The 12697-nt window shown below is 35.5% G+C and overlaps 1 protein-coding gene across 4 annotated transcripts; it reads right to left on the bottom strand.

Annotated features, from left to right (window-relative positions):
• Positions 1-1000: 1000 nt before the first annotated feature.
• Positions 1001-12269, bottom strand: LOC113491627 (neurofilament heavy polypeptide). Of its 4 annotated transcripts, none has more exons than XM_026868690.1 (9): positions 12171-12269; positions 8688-8950; positions 7288-7399; positions 6640-6752; positions 5881-5996; positions 5380-5492; positions 4214-4315; positions 3356-3615; positions 1001-1412 (listed from the first exon to the last, which is right to left on the bottom strand). In XM_026868690.1, exons 2-9 carry the CDS (start codon positions 8754-8756, stop codon positions 1185-1187), a joined length of 1113 nt encoding a protein of 370 aa, XP_026724491.1. In that variant the 5' UTR covers positions 8757-8950; positions 12171-12269; the 3' UTR covers positions 1001-1184. The 4 variants fall into 4 exon arrangements, with proteins under 4 accessions (XP_026724491.1, XP_026724492.1, XP_026724490.1 ...); XM_026868691.1 differs by lacking the exon at positions 12171-12269 and adding an exon at positions 11736-12114; XM_026868689.1 differs by lacking the exon at positions 12171-12269 and adding an exon at positions 11870-12114.
• Between the last annotated feature and the right edge of the window lie 428 nt (positions 12270-12697).

The following is a 12697-nucleotide window of genomic DNA, read 5'->3' as shown; positions in this document are numbered from 1 at the left end:
TAAAAGGGTTCATTGATAAAAAGGTTTTTGAAGTTCGTTAAAAATATTGTCGAAAGCAAAGACTTGTTGTATTTTAAAGAACCGGGTCCATTTATATATTTTGCAAATTTGTAAGGTCATAATAAAATTACTTAAAATTTAGATAATTGTAGTCTTTACCGATGTGTAAAAAAGAGGGCATTATTGATATTTATAAATAATATTTTGGATAAAACTAAAAAACAAAGGTTAGGTATTTAATTTTGTAGCTACCCACAAAAGAAAATGCAAACATATGATGTCAAATTTAGTTTTTAAAAAATCTAGACAGAAAAAAAACCCTTACTTTTAAAAGTCCTTAGTTTAAAATTAACCAAACAGTGAAAATTCTTACTGTAAAACTAAAAAACGGGTTACTAGAACCAAACGGGGTTAATTTTTATTAATTCTTTTACATATTAACCAAAAAGTCAAACTTTAATTTTCAAAATTTTTCGCGCGATCCCATGTAATTTTTTTTTCATAAACTTACACACTTCTATATCTATACCCAAAGACAATGTGTTTTTTTTTTCATATACATAGGTATAATTTTTTAAATTTACAGACAAATTAACTTAAAATAAAATAGATAAATGGACAACCTTACATAAGTCTATGGATATTTCTTTTAATTTGAGACTAATTTGTGGATTAAAAAAAAACAGATGACTCATTATTCCACTATGGTTTGCCATAGCCAATCGGCCATAGGCAAGCGGAAATCCGAATTTTAAAATCCTTAGTACGAAAATCAAGAAATTAGTTGCTGTATCTAGAAAATTTATTGGATGTGATAAAATCTGGATTTCCGATTATGATAAATCTATTTTAAAAGGCCGAAAATACACCATACATGGCTATGGCAGCCCAAACTACGTAGTCTCAAAGAAAAAAAATCTAAAATAATATTTTTAAACCTAAATATTCACATAAGGGTTTTCCATACATTATTTATTTTTACACTATATTTTTTTATTTATTTTTTATTTCCAAAAAAAATGCAAATTTACTTCAAAAATTGAAATATCACAAAACTATTATAACTCTCAATCTACACGAGGCTGTATGTATAATACAAACCAGACGGTGTTGCCATAAAATTTGTACACAGGCAATATTTTTATACCATAGATATTTTTAGCCAAAAACACCTAATAATCAAACTACTTGGTGGAGTTTTTCCTTTGGACACTGACCTTTTCCGTTTTAGCCTTTTCTTTCTTCTCAATCTTCTCTATGGTCTTGGTTTTTTCTATTTTGGGTTGTGGCGCGGGTTTGTCTATGACCGGTGGTGATGGTTTTTTGGGTTTGTTCGCTTTAGCTGCCGCTGCGTAGTTAACAGGTTTGAAGCCAGATGGCGCTGTCGACTCTTCTACTGGTGCGGGCTGGGGCTGTAGAGAAAACTCATTTTTAAAGGTCACAAATTTCATCAAAATCGGTCCAGCCGTTTTTTGTAGTTGTAAATTGCATTGTCATGGGGTTTGAAAATTTTTGCCTGCTAGCTTATCGAGAAGTGCTTCAAAAATGAGTTGCAAAAATCCAACCAGAACGACAAACAAACAAGAAAAGTGAGTGTATAGAAAAGTGAGAAACTCATTTTTTTATTATACATAGATGGACAATTATTAAGTTTAGTTCATTATGGGCCCTGTTAGGCACAACTATAGTAGGAAATACTAATATTTTTTATAATAACTATCGTGAGACTGATTCATTATTAAATGATACAACGGTTACTCACGCGTATGTATCGGGATCCCCGACTAGTTTCGGACCCAACCGGAGTCCTTAATCATGAGCAGATCGCGATCGACATACGCGTGAGTAAACCGTTACATCATTTAATACTAATATTTTTTGTAGCATTGTGGTTTTAAATATAAATTTGTATGAGCAAGGTCCAGGTTCGACCTTGAATGATAGTTTCAATTAGACTTATTTAAAAAGAAATGAAATCATTTATTCTGTAAGTAGGATATATCATCACTTTTACATGTCTGTTTTGAAAACGCTGGAGTCGACATTTCCTATCTGTCTACCTTGAGAAGAAATGTCGAAACAAACTCAGGGTCACAGTCTCTTTTAAAGTCCAGACCATTATTCACAATATATCCAGGTGTTTAAGGGCTAAGAAGTAATAAATAAACATACATATACTTATAACTTAATAATATTAGGGAATTAATACTATTACTAAAAAAATGAGGAAACAATTTCCTCGCTTTAGGAATTGAATCCTTATATCGCGAGGGGTTTTACAAACATTCAAATTACATGCACAATCTATCTACCTAAGCATTACGAACACACACACACACACACAAAAGCAAATACTAGTCAAGCCTTCATCAGGAGTAAAAATACTAACAACAAATGAAAGAAATGCGGCTCCCGTACAAAATAATTGAATCCTTGTGTCTTGTGTTTCACAAACATTCAAGTCACATGCACAAAGACACCCAGACTCAGGACAAGCATTCGTGGATCACACAAATGCTTGTCCTACGCGGGGATCGAACCAGCGACACGTCACGCTCAGTGGGTTAGGCGTGGTGACATAATTATAAAACTGTCTATGGGTCGAATTTATTCGCCCAATTACTTATCTGACGAATATGTTTGACGTTTCGACAGCTTTTGTATAGAAAATATGTCAAACGGCCATATTTATTCCTCAGATAGAAATTAACTGATGATTGCAAAATCGGCTATTAATCAGTTTTAAATAGCATTAGTATTTAAACCTAGAATAAGAAAAAGCGAGTTTCTTGGTCGTTCTTCTCCATGAGATTCTACCTTCCGAACGAGCGATAGCTTCAATAGGAGACTGACCGACAGACTGACACTAGTTTTTAATATCTATACTAATATATAAAGCTGAAGAGTTTGTTTGTTTGTTTGTTTGAACGCGCTAATCTCAGGAACTACTGGTCCAAATTGAAAAATTCTTTTTGTTTTGAATAGACCATTCATCGAGGAAGGCTTTAGGCTATAAACCATCACGATGCGACTAATAGGAGCGAAGATACAATGGAAAATGTGAAAAAAGCAGGGCAGGTATAAATCATAACTTGTATCTACTACCCACGGGGACGAAGTCGCGGGCAGCAGCTAGTTGTTCATATATAAATTGTTTTGACGTTCAAAAGTGCCATATAATGGTCTAATTGAAATAAAGAATTTGACTTCGACTTTAGACTTGACTTGCGACTCCCTTACCCCGCCCATAGGCAAAACCCCTAGCAAAAGCGAAAACCAAGTAAATCAACATAAAAAAACAATAAAATAATAAACTACATATACCTATAAATACAAACAAATAAGTTTACCTCACCTTCTCCGGCACCTCCTCAACCTTCTCCTCAACCTTCGTATCACTCTTCACACTCTTAACGACTTCCTTCTTCTTCTGAACGACTTTCGTCTCCGACTTCACCGTCTGCGGTTTCGCTTTGGGCTTGGCTTCGACTTTGGATGGTTTTTTCGCTTGTACTTCGACCTTGGGCTTGGAGTCTCTCCGTTCTTTCCTCTTGTCGCTTTTGTCGAGGTCCGCTGCCGATACCTCCGGTGGATCTTTCTGGGGTTGTACTGGTTCTGTTAAAGAAAATTAAATGTTATAATAATGATCTATAATAATGGAAAATTTGAAATTGAAAAATGCCAACAGTTACAGAGCATCTACGTGGCAACCGAACCAGCTGTCATGGTATGGGCATGTTATGCGGAGGAATGAGTCAGGGGGTGAGGAAGGCGTTGAGCATGGATGTGGATGGATATGGGGAAGGTAAGTTATTCCAAGACACAGCTTTCGCACAGAGAGTTGACAATTTATATTACAGTTTTCTATTATTCAGTTTGTTTGAAAATTAAATCTTCCATTATGCGAATTATTGAATCTTTTCATGACTCTGATATGATTAATGTCTACTAGCCCTAACCATGTGTCAAATTATTATATCGCCAATGTAGCGCCACATTGTATACTCCAATAGTTAAATAACAACTACAAAATTACACGGATATCAGAGTGGTTGAGGTCACCACGTCAAACCCCGCGTAGGACAATCATTTGTGTGATCCACGAATGCTTGTTCTGAGTCTGGGTGTCTTGTGCATGTGACTTGAATGTTTGTAAAACCCAAGACACAAGGATTAAATTCTCTGATGCGGGAGTATGTTGTGATGAGGGTACCTTCTGTGGTTTCCTGTGGATCCTGGGGGGTGGGTTCGGGCGCGGCTTCTTCTGACTTCTGTGGCTCTTCTGCGGGCGCTTCCGATGGTTCTGCTCTTTCTTCTGTAAACAAGAAGATGAAGGTTTTAGTACTGTCCGTTTAGGGAACGAAATTAAGTGCTTTTATATGATAAATTATTATCTCTTTGCCGATTGCAATTCTGTTTATACTGTTGCAAAACATTAATAGACTACCGTGCTGATATTTCTAAGTGTACAATACGTAGGTACATAGGTTTTGTAGTGTTTAAATTTACGTTTCTAGTTTTAAGTACCTACCTAATCATTGCTTTTTTAAATACCTTATCATTGAATTTTTATCTTGTTTCAGTCTTTTCAGTTGATTTTTAATTGTAGTTATACATGCAGGCGGGTTTTTTGTTTTTTAAATTATTATTTTATTATCAAAAACATGTCTAAGAACACACACATAATAGGGATAATGACAATTTTTTTTTACAGTGTCCGTCTTGTAGTTTTTTGTATAATAATGGATACGTATTTTTTAATTTGTCCCGCAAACATAAATTGACCAAATTACAGAGAATTAAACTTACGCGTGACGTCACGATAGAGTATAAATTTTACTCTATCGTTACGTCACAAGCCCCTCTCCTAAACTTTAAAGCAGTTAATATTTGTCAATTCTAGTTTTTCTGAAAAAGGAAAAAATACATGGGCTAATGAGATTTTTTCTTTTTATACCCAGTCATCATCCCTACTCAACATCAATACAAAACTAAACTAAATTGAAATTGCTCAATGTGTTCAGGAACTAAGACTCCCTGCATTTATAACTAACTAAGTGACAGACGGACAAACTTAAACACAGCTCTTTTTGGGTTGTGGGATAAAAATGGATATCTTTCTCTACATGAAAAGCGGTCTTAGCCCAGCAGTGGGTTTTATGTACATTAGAATGCTGTCGCGTCCTAATGGGACAAACAATCACTACAAAAATAAACACCCCTATACTGGTTTTTTAGGTTTACGTGAATGTTAGTCATTGAAATGAAACCTTTACGGATTTTATCGCGGCTTAATTTTAGATTTTAGTTCCCGACGTTTCGACACCTTTGCAGGTATCATGGTCACGGGCAGACTGCCCAACATAGGGCTCTATATACCTGTGGCGGGCGGCTGTCGCGCCCTCGTGGGTACAAACTCAGCAGCCAGAGGGTTCAGCGTGGAGCGGGACACAGTCTCCTCTAGGGATAGGGACGATGCGCCGTTGCTTGTTCTGAAAACATATGGAAAAACAAATTAATACATAATAGTAATAATTCAAAATACATGAAATATCCTAATGGATATCACATTAATATTATAAAAGAAAGTATTTTAGTTGTGTTTGTTTGACACTTAATTACACCGAAACGGCTGGACTGGTTTCGATGAAATTTGATAAAAAGATTGCGGACACATTCGATTTAAGGATACGCTACTTATATCCAACTTTATCAGAGGAGGCTGTTGTTTTTGCATGTTTAAGCGAAATCAAGTCGAAGCCGCGAGCAACAGCTAGTTAATAATTAATAAAACAAAATTGGGACACGCGACCTTGCCCGATCTTCTTTTTTCATCTTAAATCGGTTTACACAACTACCCTATTAATTAATATAACTCACGTAGGAAAGTGTTGCTGTTGGTGTCCGTTCGGCCGAAGTCTCTCGCGCTGTTCATCCTCGAGCATGGCTTCAATGCACTGCTCCATCAACGCTTCTTCTTCAAGCTGCTGCATCACCTGCGGAGGTCAAGGTCGCAGGTCAAAGGTCATGTCAACGAGAGGTCAAAGGTTGGAGGTCACTATAACTGGAGGTCAAAGGTAGTTTCAGCAAAAAGTCAAAGTCCAGTTTTTCCGGATGCGAAATAAATAATCTAATGACTAAAATAATAACTCAGCCTAACTCAGTTTTCAATCTCTTTTCTTTGCTACAAGTAGCTATTTCTTCTCTTGTCTCCCGCTTGCTATGGAGGGAAGCGGAACATTTTTTCTTACTAATATTACTAAATAGTAAACTTTTTAGCTTTTTAACTATTTCTGATTAATTTCATTGCGGATTCCAAGGCAGTTAATTGTTCCCCCTGGGACACACTGAACTTAAGTGTTTCGGTGGTTTTCGTTAGTTTCATTGTAGATCCTGGCTTACCGGAGTTGCAATGACGGGCATGTGAGACGGGCATACCTTTGACAGCACACCTAGTTATAATTTATTTGTCTCCTTTTTTCTTTATTTTTTGGTTTAAATTTATGTTTTTCCTCACTATTTTTTTTTATTTTTATATGTATGTGTTGCCACTGTCTGTATCCATGCTGAATAAATGTTTTTTCCCTCTTTCTTACATAAAAAATGCATTGCTAGTAAGCCCAACAGTGGGCTAAGTACCTGTTTGTCGAACTCTTCTTCGTTCTCCATCCACATGTAGTCCGCGAAGTCGTCTTGAGGCTGGGGGGGAGCGGGGAACGCTGCTGGGTAGTACGCGCCCGCCATCACGTAGCCTAGAATACAATCGTAAAATTGTAATTATAAATAAAACCATTGAATAATATCCTACCTAAAGTAACTTATAAAATTAATAGATTCAAAAAATATATAAATGAATCCTAGTTTTTAAATGTCACTCTATTCAAACGTAATCAAAATTGTCATCGGGTTTGAAGCTACCCTGAAAATTTCAGCCTGCTAGCTTATCGGGAAGTGACTCAAAATTGAAAAATAAATAAATATGTCCTAGCCTTTTCCCAACTATGTGGGGTCGTCTTCCAGTCTAACCGGTTTCAGCTAAGTACCAGTGTTTTATAAGGAGCGACTGCCTATCAGACATCCTGAACCCAGTTACCTGGGGAACACGATACCCCTTGGTCAGACTGTCTGTCAGACTTTCAAGCTTCTGACTACCTGTAACGACCGTCAAAGATGTATGAATAGCAGCCGGGACCCACAATTTAACGTGCGTTCATTACTTCTCCAACCATTTCGCCCATGGAGGGCGTATATTTTCGTGTTAGTTTGTCCTTGACCTTTGAGACTTACCTGGATGTCCTCGCGGTATATGCACTGGGTATATCGGCGGGCGATGAATGCCGGCGTCGCCGCTGCCAACCACGCCGCCTCCGACACCACTATCTATTATAACGCCGTTGGGCTATGGGGCAAAGAAAAACGTATGAAAGTATATGAATGTTTTTATTAGGCTTCAATAGGGATGATGACTGGGTATAAAAAGAAAAAATCTCATTAGTCCCTCAGTTAGATAATTGAAAACCATGAGACACGTATTTTTTCCTTTTTAAGAAACACTAGAATTGGCAAAGATTAACTTTGCTTTAAAGTTTAGGAAAGAGGGCCTTGACGTAATGATAGAGTAGAACATATACTCAATCGTGACGTCACGCGTAAGTTTCATTCACTGTAATTTGGTCAATTTACGTTTGCGGGACAAATTAAAAAATACGTATCCATTATTATACAAAAAACTACAAGACGGACACTGCAAATATTTTTTGTCATGATCCCTATTGTTAATGTCTAGACTAAGCTTTAGATGATCGTTCAAAGATGCTAAAAAATATGTAAAGCATAAATATTGCGGAGGTTTTATGTTTTTTTTTTTTATATCTATGTGTGAATGTAGGTTGAATGTTATTATGACATTGAAGATGTTTGGGGTGGTAGTTTGAAAGGAGTGAATATGAAATCAGTCTATATGCTGCGAGGTAGGTAAAAGAAAAAGAGGCATGAAAGACCGAGACTGAAGTTCAAAAAGATGGGGTTATAAAAATGAGTGTAAAACGAAGAGGAATTAAGAGAGGGAGAAATGGTTGAGGTCACCACGCCGAACCCACTGTATATGTCGTGTCGCGGTTTCGAACCCCGCGTAGGACAAGCATTAGTGTGATCCACGAATGCTTGTTCTGAGTCTGGGTATCTTTTTGCTTTGTATCTTTGTAAAACCCCCTGTGATACAAGGATTTAATTTTCTTTACTGCGGGAGTCGATTTTTTATTTAAAGAAAATTGGCGGAAAAAAAGATTTGGATAAGCCAGGATAATAGATGAATAATTGAACAAGGGGAAATATTGACGAAAGATGTGGCGGTAGGAGAGTGAAAGAGAGGATGTATAATGATGATGATGTGAATATTATGATTATAACGACATTTAATAAATGTATGTAAGATATGAAGACAAATGTAACAAAATACACTTACTGGGAATACGAGGCAAGAATAAAGAGCAAAACAGAGGAAGGAAGACATGTGGTATACAAAGAGGAAACGGAAAATGAATTTTTTTTTTAACACAAAATAAGTATTTCATTCGAATGGCCGAAGATAGATCTCGATGGCGTGCAATTGGGGAGGCCTATGTCCAGCAGTGGACGAATATGGGCTGATGATCATGATGAAGATGATGAAGTTCAATGCTACCAACCTGCCACTGTCCATTCTCGTCGTTGCCATAATAAGCCCCAACATTGGACGTAGACTCTGGTATTTTCATAATGTTGGCACTACAATTTCTAACCGATCCGCTTAAAAACTAAAAAAAAAAATGAATCCAAACAAATCTTATTACTATCTTTACTTAATTAATGTATTAATTGTGGGGTCTAAAAGTTAATGTTTGATCGAGAGAGCGTCAAATTGTTGCGGTTTTGATATGGTGGCTATCTTCATTTCTGGTGTTCTCGGCAACTGCGGGGACAATAGAAAAATATAACGTGAGTAAAATGGCGATCGATCACAAGTTAAGCAACGCTTGAAGAGGTCGGCTATTGGATGGGTGACCGTTTACATCATACAACATAGCAAGTTCCTTGATAGGGAGTAAAAAGGCGATCGATCGATTACAGGTTAAGCTGTACTTGACGCGGTTGATTATTGGATGGGTGACCGTCTACATAATACAGTAGAAAGTTCTTTAATATATAAAAAAGGCGATTCCTGGACCTCAGGTTAAGAAACGCTTGGCGCTGTCGGTTCGTAGATGGGTGACCGTCTACTCCATAGAGTTAATTTAAAATGGCGATCGATCGACCAAAGGTTAAGCAACGCTTGACGCGGTCGGTCAGTGGATGGATGAGCGTCTACATCATTCATCAAAGAATTCCTTAATTTAAGTAAAACGCGAGAATTTCTTGTGACACAAAGAATAAAGTCCTTAGTAGGTACAGAAGTCATATATTTAGGATAAAAAAAATAGGGGCCTGCATTGAGTTACCTATACAAAGCTGGATCTGAAACTGAAATTAATAACTCTCCAACCGTATTCAACCTAATCATAATAACGTCCATGTTTTTACTCTAAAGGATCTGTATCTATTGAAACCTCTCTTTATTATTACCGTTATTATAAAACAAGGGGACCATGTTTACCTTATTGGGCCATTTTAATACAAACATTTACCGCAGTTGGAGAAATGATTTAGGTTTCGGTTCCTGTGACTAGCGTAGTAGGTAAGACCGGTAGGTGTGTATTAAAAATCTTTTGATTTATCATCTAACTTCATTAAAACTGCAATGTTAAGTACCTAGCTCAGAGGATAAGCATTGTGATTCAACATGGCAATGCTGCCAGCCTTTTGGGCACACTCCCAGCCGGCAGCGACATTTTTTAGAATAAAGCAAATGATTGTACTGTTAAACCTTTTTGGTCTTTAAAATATTCCAAAATTGTTTTTGCCTCTACATAAGTGCAATTAATGACAGTTTAGGAAAATGAAGAAAAAATAATACCTATTAATTACTACACTGACGGACATTGAAAAACAAATAAATGTCATCATTCTTTCTTCTGTCACGGGATAACTTCATGGTAAGAGACCCGGTCCTTTAAGGTGTACATGGGGACACAGGTCGAAAACGCAGAGGCCTTGTTGGGAACTTTAATAAGAAATGTGATGGGGCATCTAACAGGAGCCATCCTCTCCTGCTAAAAAGAAACAAACATGGATGGCCCAAGGTAGTTAATATACTATTGCAAATTGTATTATATATAACTTATTATGGCTATTGGTACAATAACCATCCTTATTGTTAGGTATATCTAGATAGTAGTTTCCCAATGTTGGGCAAAGTTGTATCCTTAAATTGTATGAGTATCTGTATACATATGATTTCAATATTAAAGTCTGTGAACCTGCGACAATATTGAAAAAACATTAAAGTAAATGTCTACGCTACTTAATTAAAAAAGCCTATAGCATCCTGAATGTTACGTTATCTGAGTAAAAAATAAATATGCATATAAACTAGTTCGTCAAATACAAAATGTCAAAATTATCATAAAGTTCAAGGTCAAAAAGTTTTATTGCAAAACTCGGTTATAGAGGAAAAACAATGGTTCAATTTAATCATTTATTTTATGTAACAGGCCACAATGTAAGTTAATCTGCTTTATATCATCTTAAATGCTTAGAAAGAAATAGAAAGCAGGAAAGAAACTGTTTCTATTAGAAATTGCATCATATTTTTGTGTAATTTATTCATAATTTGCGACCATTGACTTAAAATGTAACATTATTGTGTTAATTTGTAATAATCTCACTTTAAACAGTTTTTGCCTTTTTTATCCTCATCATGTTTAATGCAAAGTTCTTATTTACTATACAAAGTATTTAAATTTCATCAGTTTCCAGATAGGTATGTTTTTAAACAATTTACAACACACCTAAAATTATCTTCTATTATTGCAGTAACTTTAATCCACTAATAATTGATATAGCACTCCATGGCTACCAAACAATTCATTGATTTAATTAATCAATGCAAGCCTACAAAGAGATTCAGTATTATTGAAACTAGCACCAAAATTTTGCAAAATAAAATTACATCATGATTACAAATTGAAAACATGTCAAAAGTTAACAATTCCCGCCTAAAACCCAACTTTGTGCTAACATTCTGAATTCAAAACTTCAATGTTGTCAATCTACAAAAGCATTCTAATGCAATGTATTTTTTATTTTATTTGTAGCATTACAATATTTGCAATTTAAAAGCAAGTAAACTCTGCTTAATCTATACTTATCACAGTTATCACTCCAAAAGAAACTTAAGATAATTTTGTAACCAAAAAGGGTCATGAACTGTCTGTATGAAATAATACCTTTGTTGATTATTGCAATTAAAAAGATAAAAGCATGTAGGTAATTATCTATGATACCAACATTACTGTAAAGTGTAAGGTGTTAAAATGTATCACTATTTAAAATTTAGTGGACGCAAGCTCGTGATAATATTATGAAACTAAATGTCAACAAATGAAAGGTGTCCTGATTATTTAAATATTCAACTTTCTACTCTAGGCGGAACTTTCCACGTACGCTGTTTACAACACATGATTCCGCACAGATGTAAATAAAAAAATAGTACAACGAACAATAGTGCATAAGAGTGGCCAAAAATAGATCAACCTACTAACTAAAATAATTAATTGACCGACTTTCATTTTAATCGATTTTATATCACAATCACTTACCGATACATTCGTCAACAGTAACGATTACATAGCTAACGTCGATACCGTGTAAGTGCAATTTAATTCGGAAAATATTAGGAGTACTTGCACGTGCGCGTTTCAAATGCTACGTAATCTAGATTTAAGATACTCACTCATTGGACGCACTTAATGTGCCTACAATTACGGATACGCGATTAACGTCCTCAAAATTTGTTTTCAACAAAATTTATGCACAAATAACTTTGAAATAAGCACATATAACCTCCAATACCACTATTCCACACACAATATCACCAGCCAGTATTCGTGGCGGAAATGGCGACCGCCGTGAAGTCTCCGCGATCCGACGTGAACTATCTACGCCCAACTTCGTTATAAAATACCAACCGGCGTTTTTTTATGAATTCGATAAAAATATTTGTGTGAAATTAGTGTAAATAGAAATAATATTACCTTTCTACTAGACAATCATACTCTTGTAAATTTAGCTGAGCCAAAAGAGTTGTCAAAATGACGAGTGAGTTCTTCGTTCAAATTATTTAATGGCTTTCTAGTATATTTTTATGGTAATAGATTTTATGGCATTAGTATTTAAAGGTCAATGTTTTCTTTTTCTTAAAAAGTCAAAGTTTAATTGTCAGGAATTGAAAATATCCTTAGTAAATATAAAATCAATATTTGAATAATATTTATTTAACCTTACCTACTTTTTAAATCGATCTGTTTCCCATTATTTTGAACGCAGCTTTAGGCGTGCGTTCTGATCTACGAAAGAACACTCCACAAAAATAAATGACTTAAAGTAAGAGAACAAAATATTTCATTATTTTTTACCCAATAACGTTATCAATAAATAAATACAATAGAATTAGAAACTAAATTAAACTCTTCGTTCCTACGACTTATGAAGCTTCATTGTTGAACATCATAGATTCACTGCCATAATGTCTGAGACACATTGCCCCAACATGAAACGGAAC

This window comes from Trichoplusia ni, chromosome 3 (assembly GCF_003590095.1).
Source record: "Trichoplusia ni isolate ovarian cell line Hi5 chromosome 3, tn1, whole genome shotgun sequence".
NCBI classification, from domain to species: domain Eukaryota; kingdom Metazoa; phylum Arthropoda; class Insecta; order Lepidoptera; family Noctuidae; genus Trichoplusia; species Trichoplusia ni.
This window is presented reverse-complemented; position numbering and strand designations above follow the sequence as displayed.

Excerpts from the sequence above, each read along its gene's own strand:
- LOC113491627 (XM_026868690.1), bottom strand. The coding sequence starts at position 8,756 with ATGAAAATACCAGAGTCTACGTCCAATGTTGGGGCTTATTATGGCAAC. Across the intron at positions 5,493-5,880 it reads CAACAGCAACACTTTCCTAC|AACAAGCAACGGCGCATCGT; the intron begins GTGAGTTATATT and ends ATATGTTTTCAG. Across the intron at positions 1,413-3,355 it reads TTGAGGAGGTGCCGGAGAAG|CCCCAGCCCGCACCAGTAGA; the intron begins GTGAGGTAAACT and ends TTTTCTCTACAG.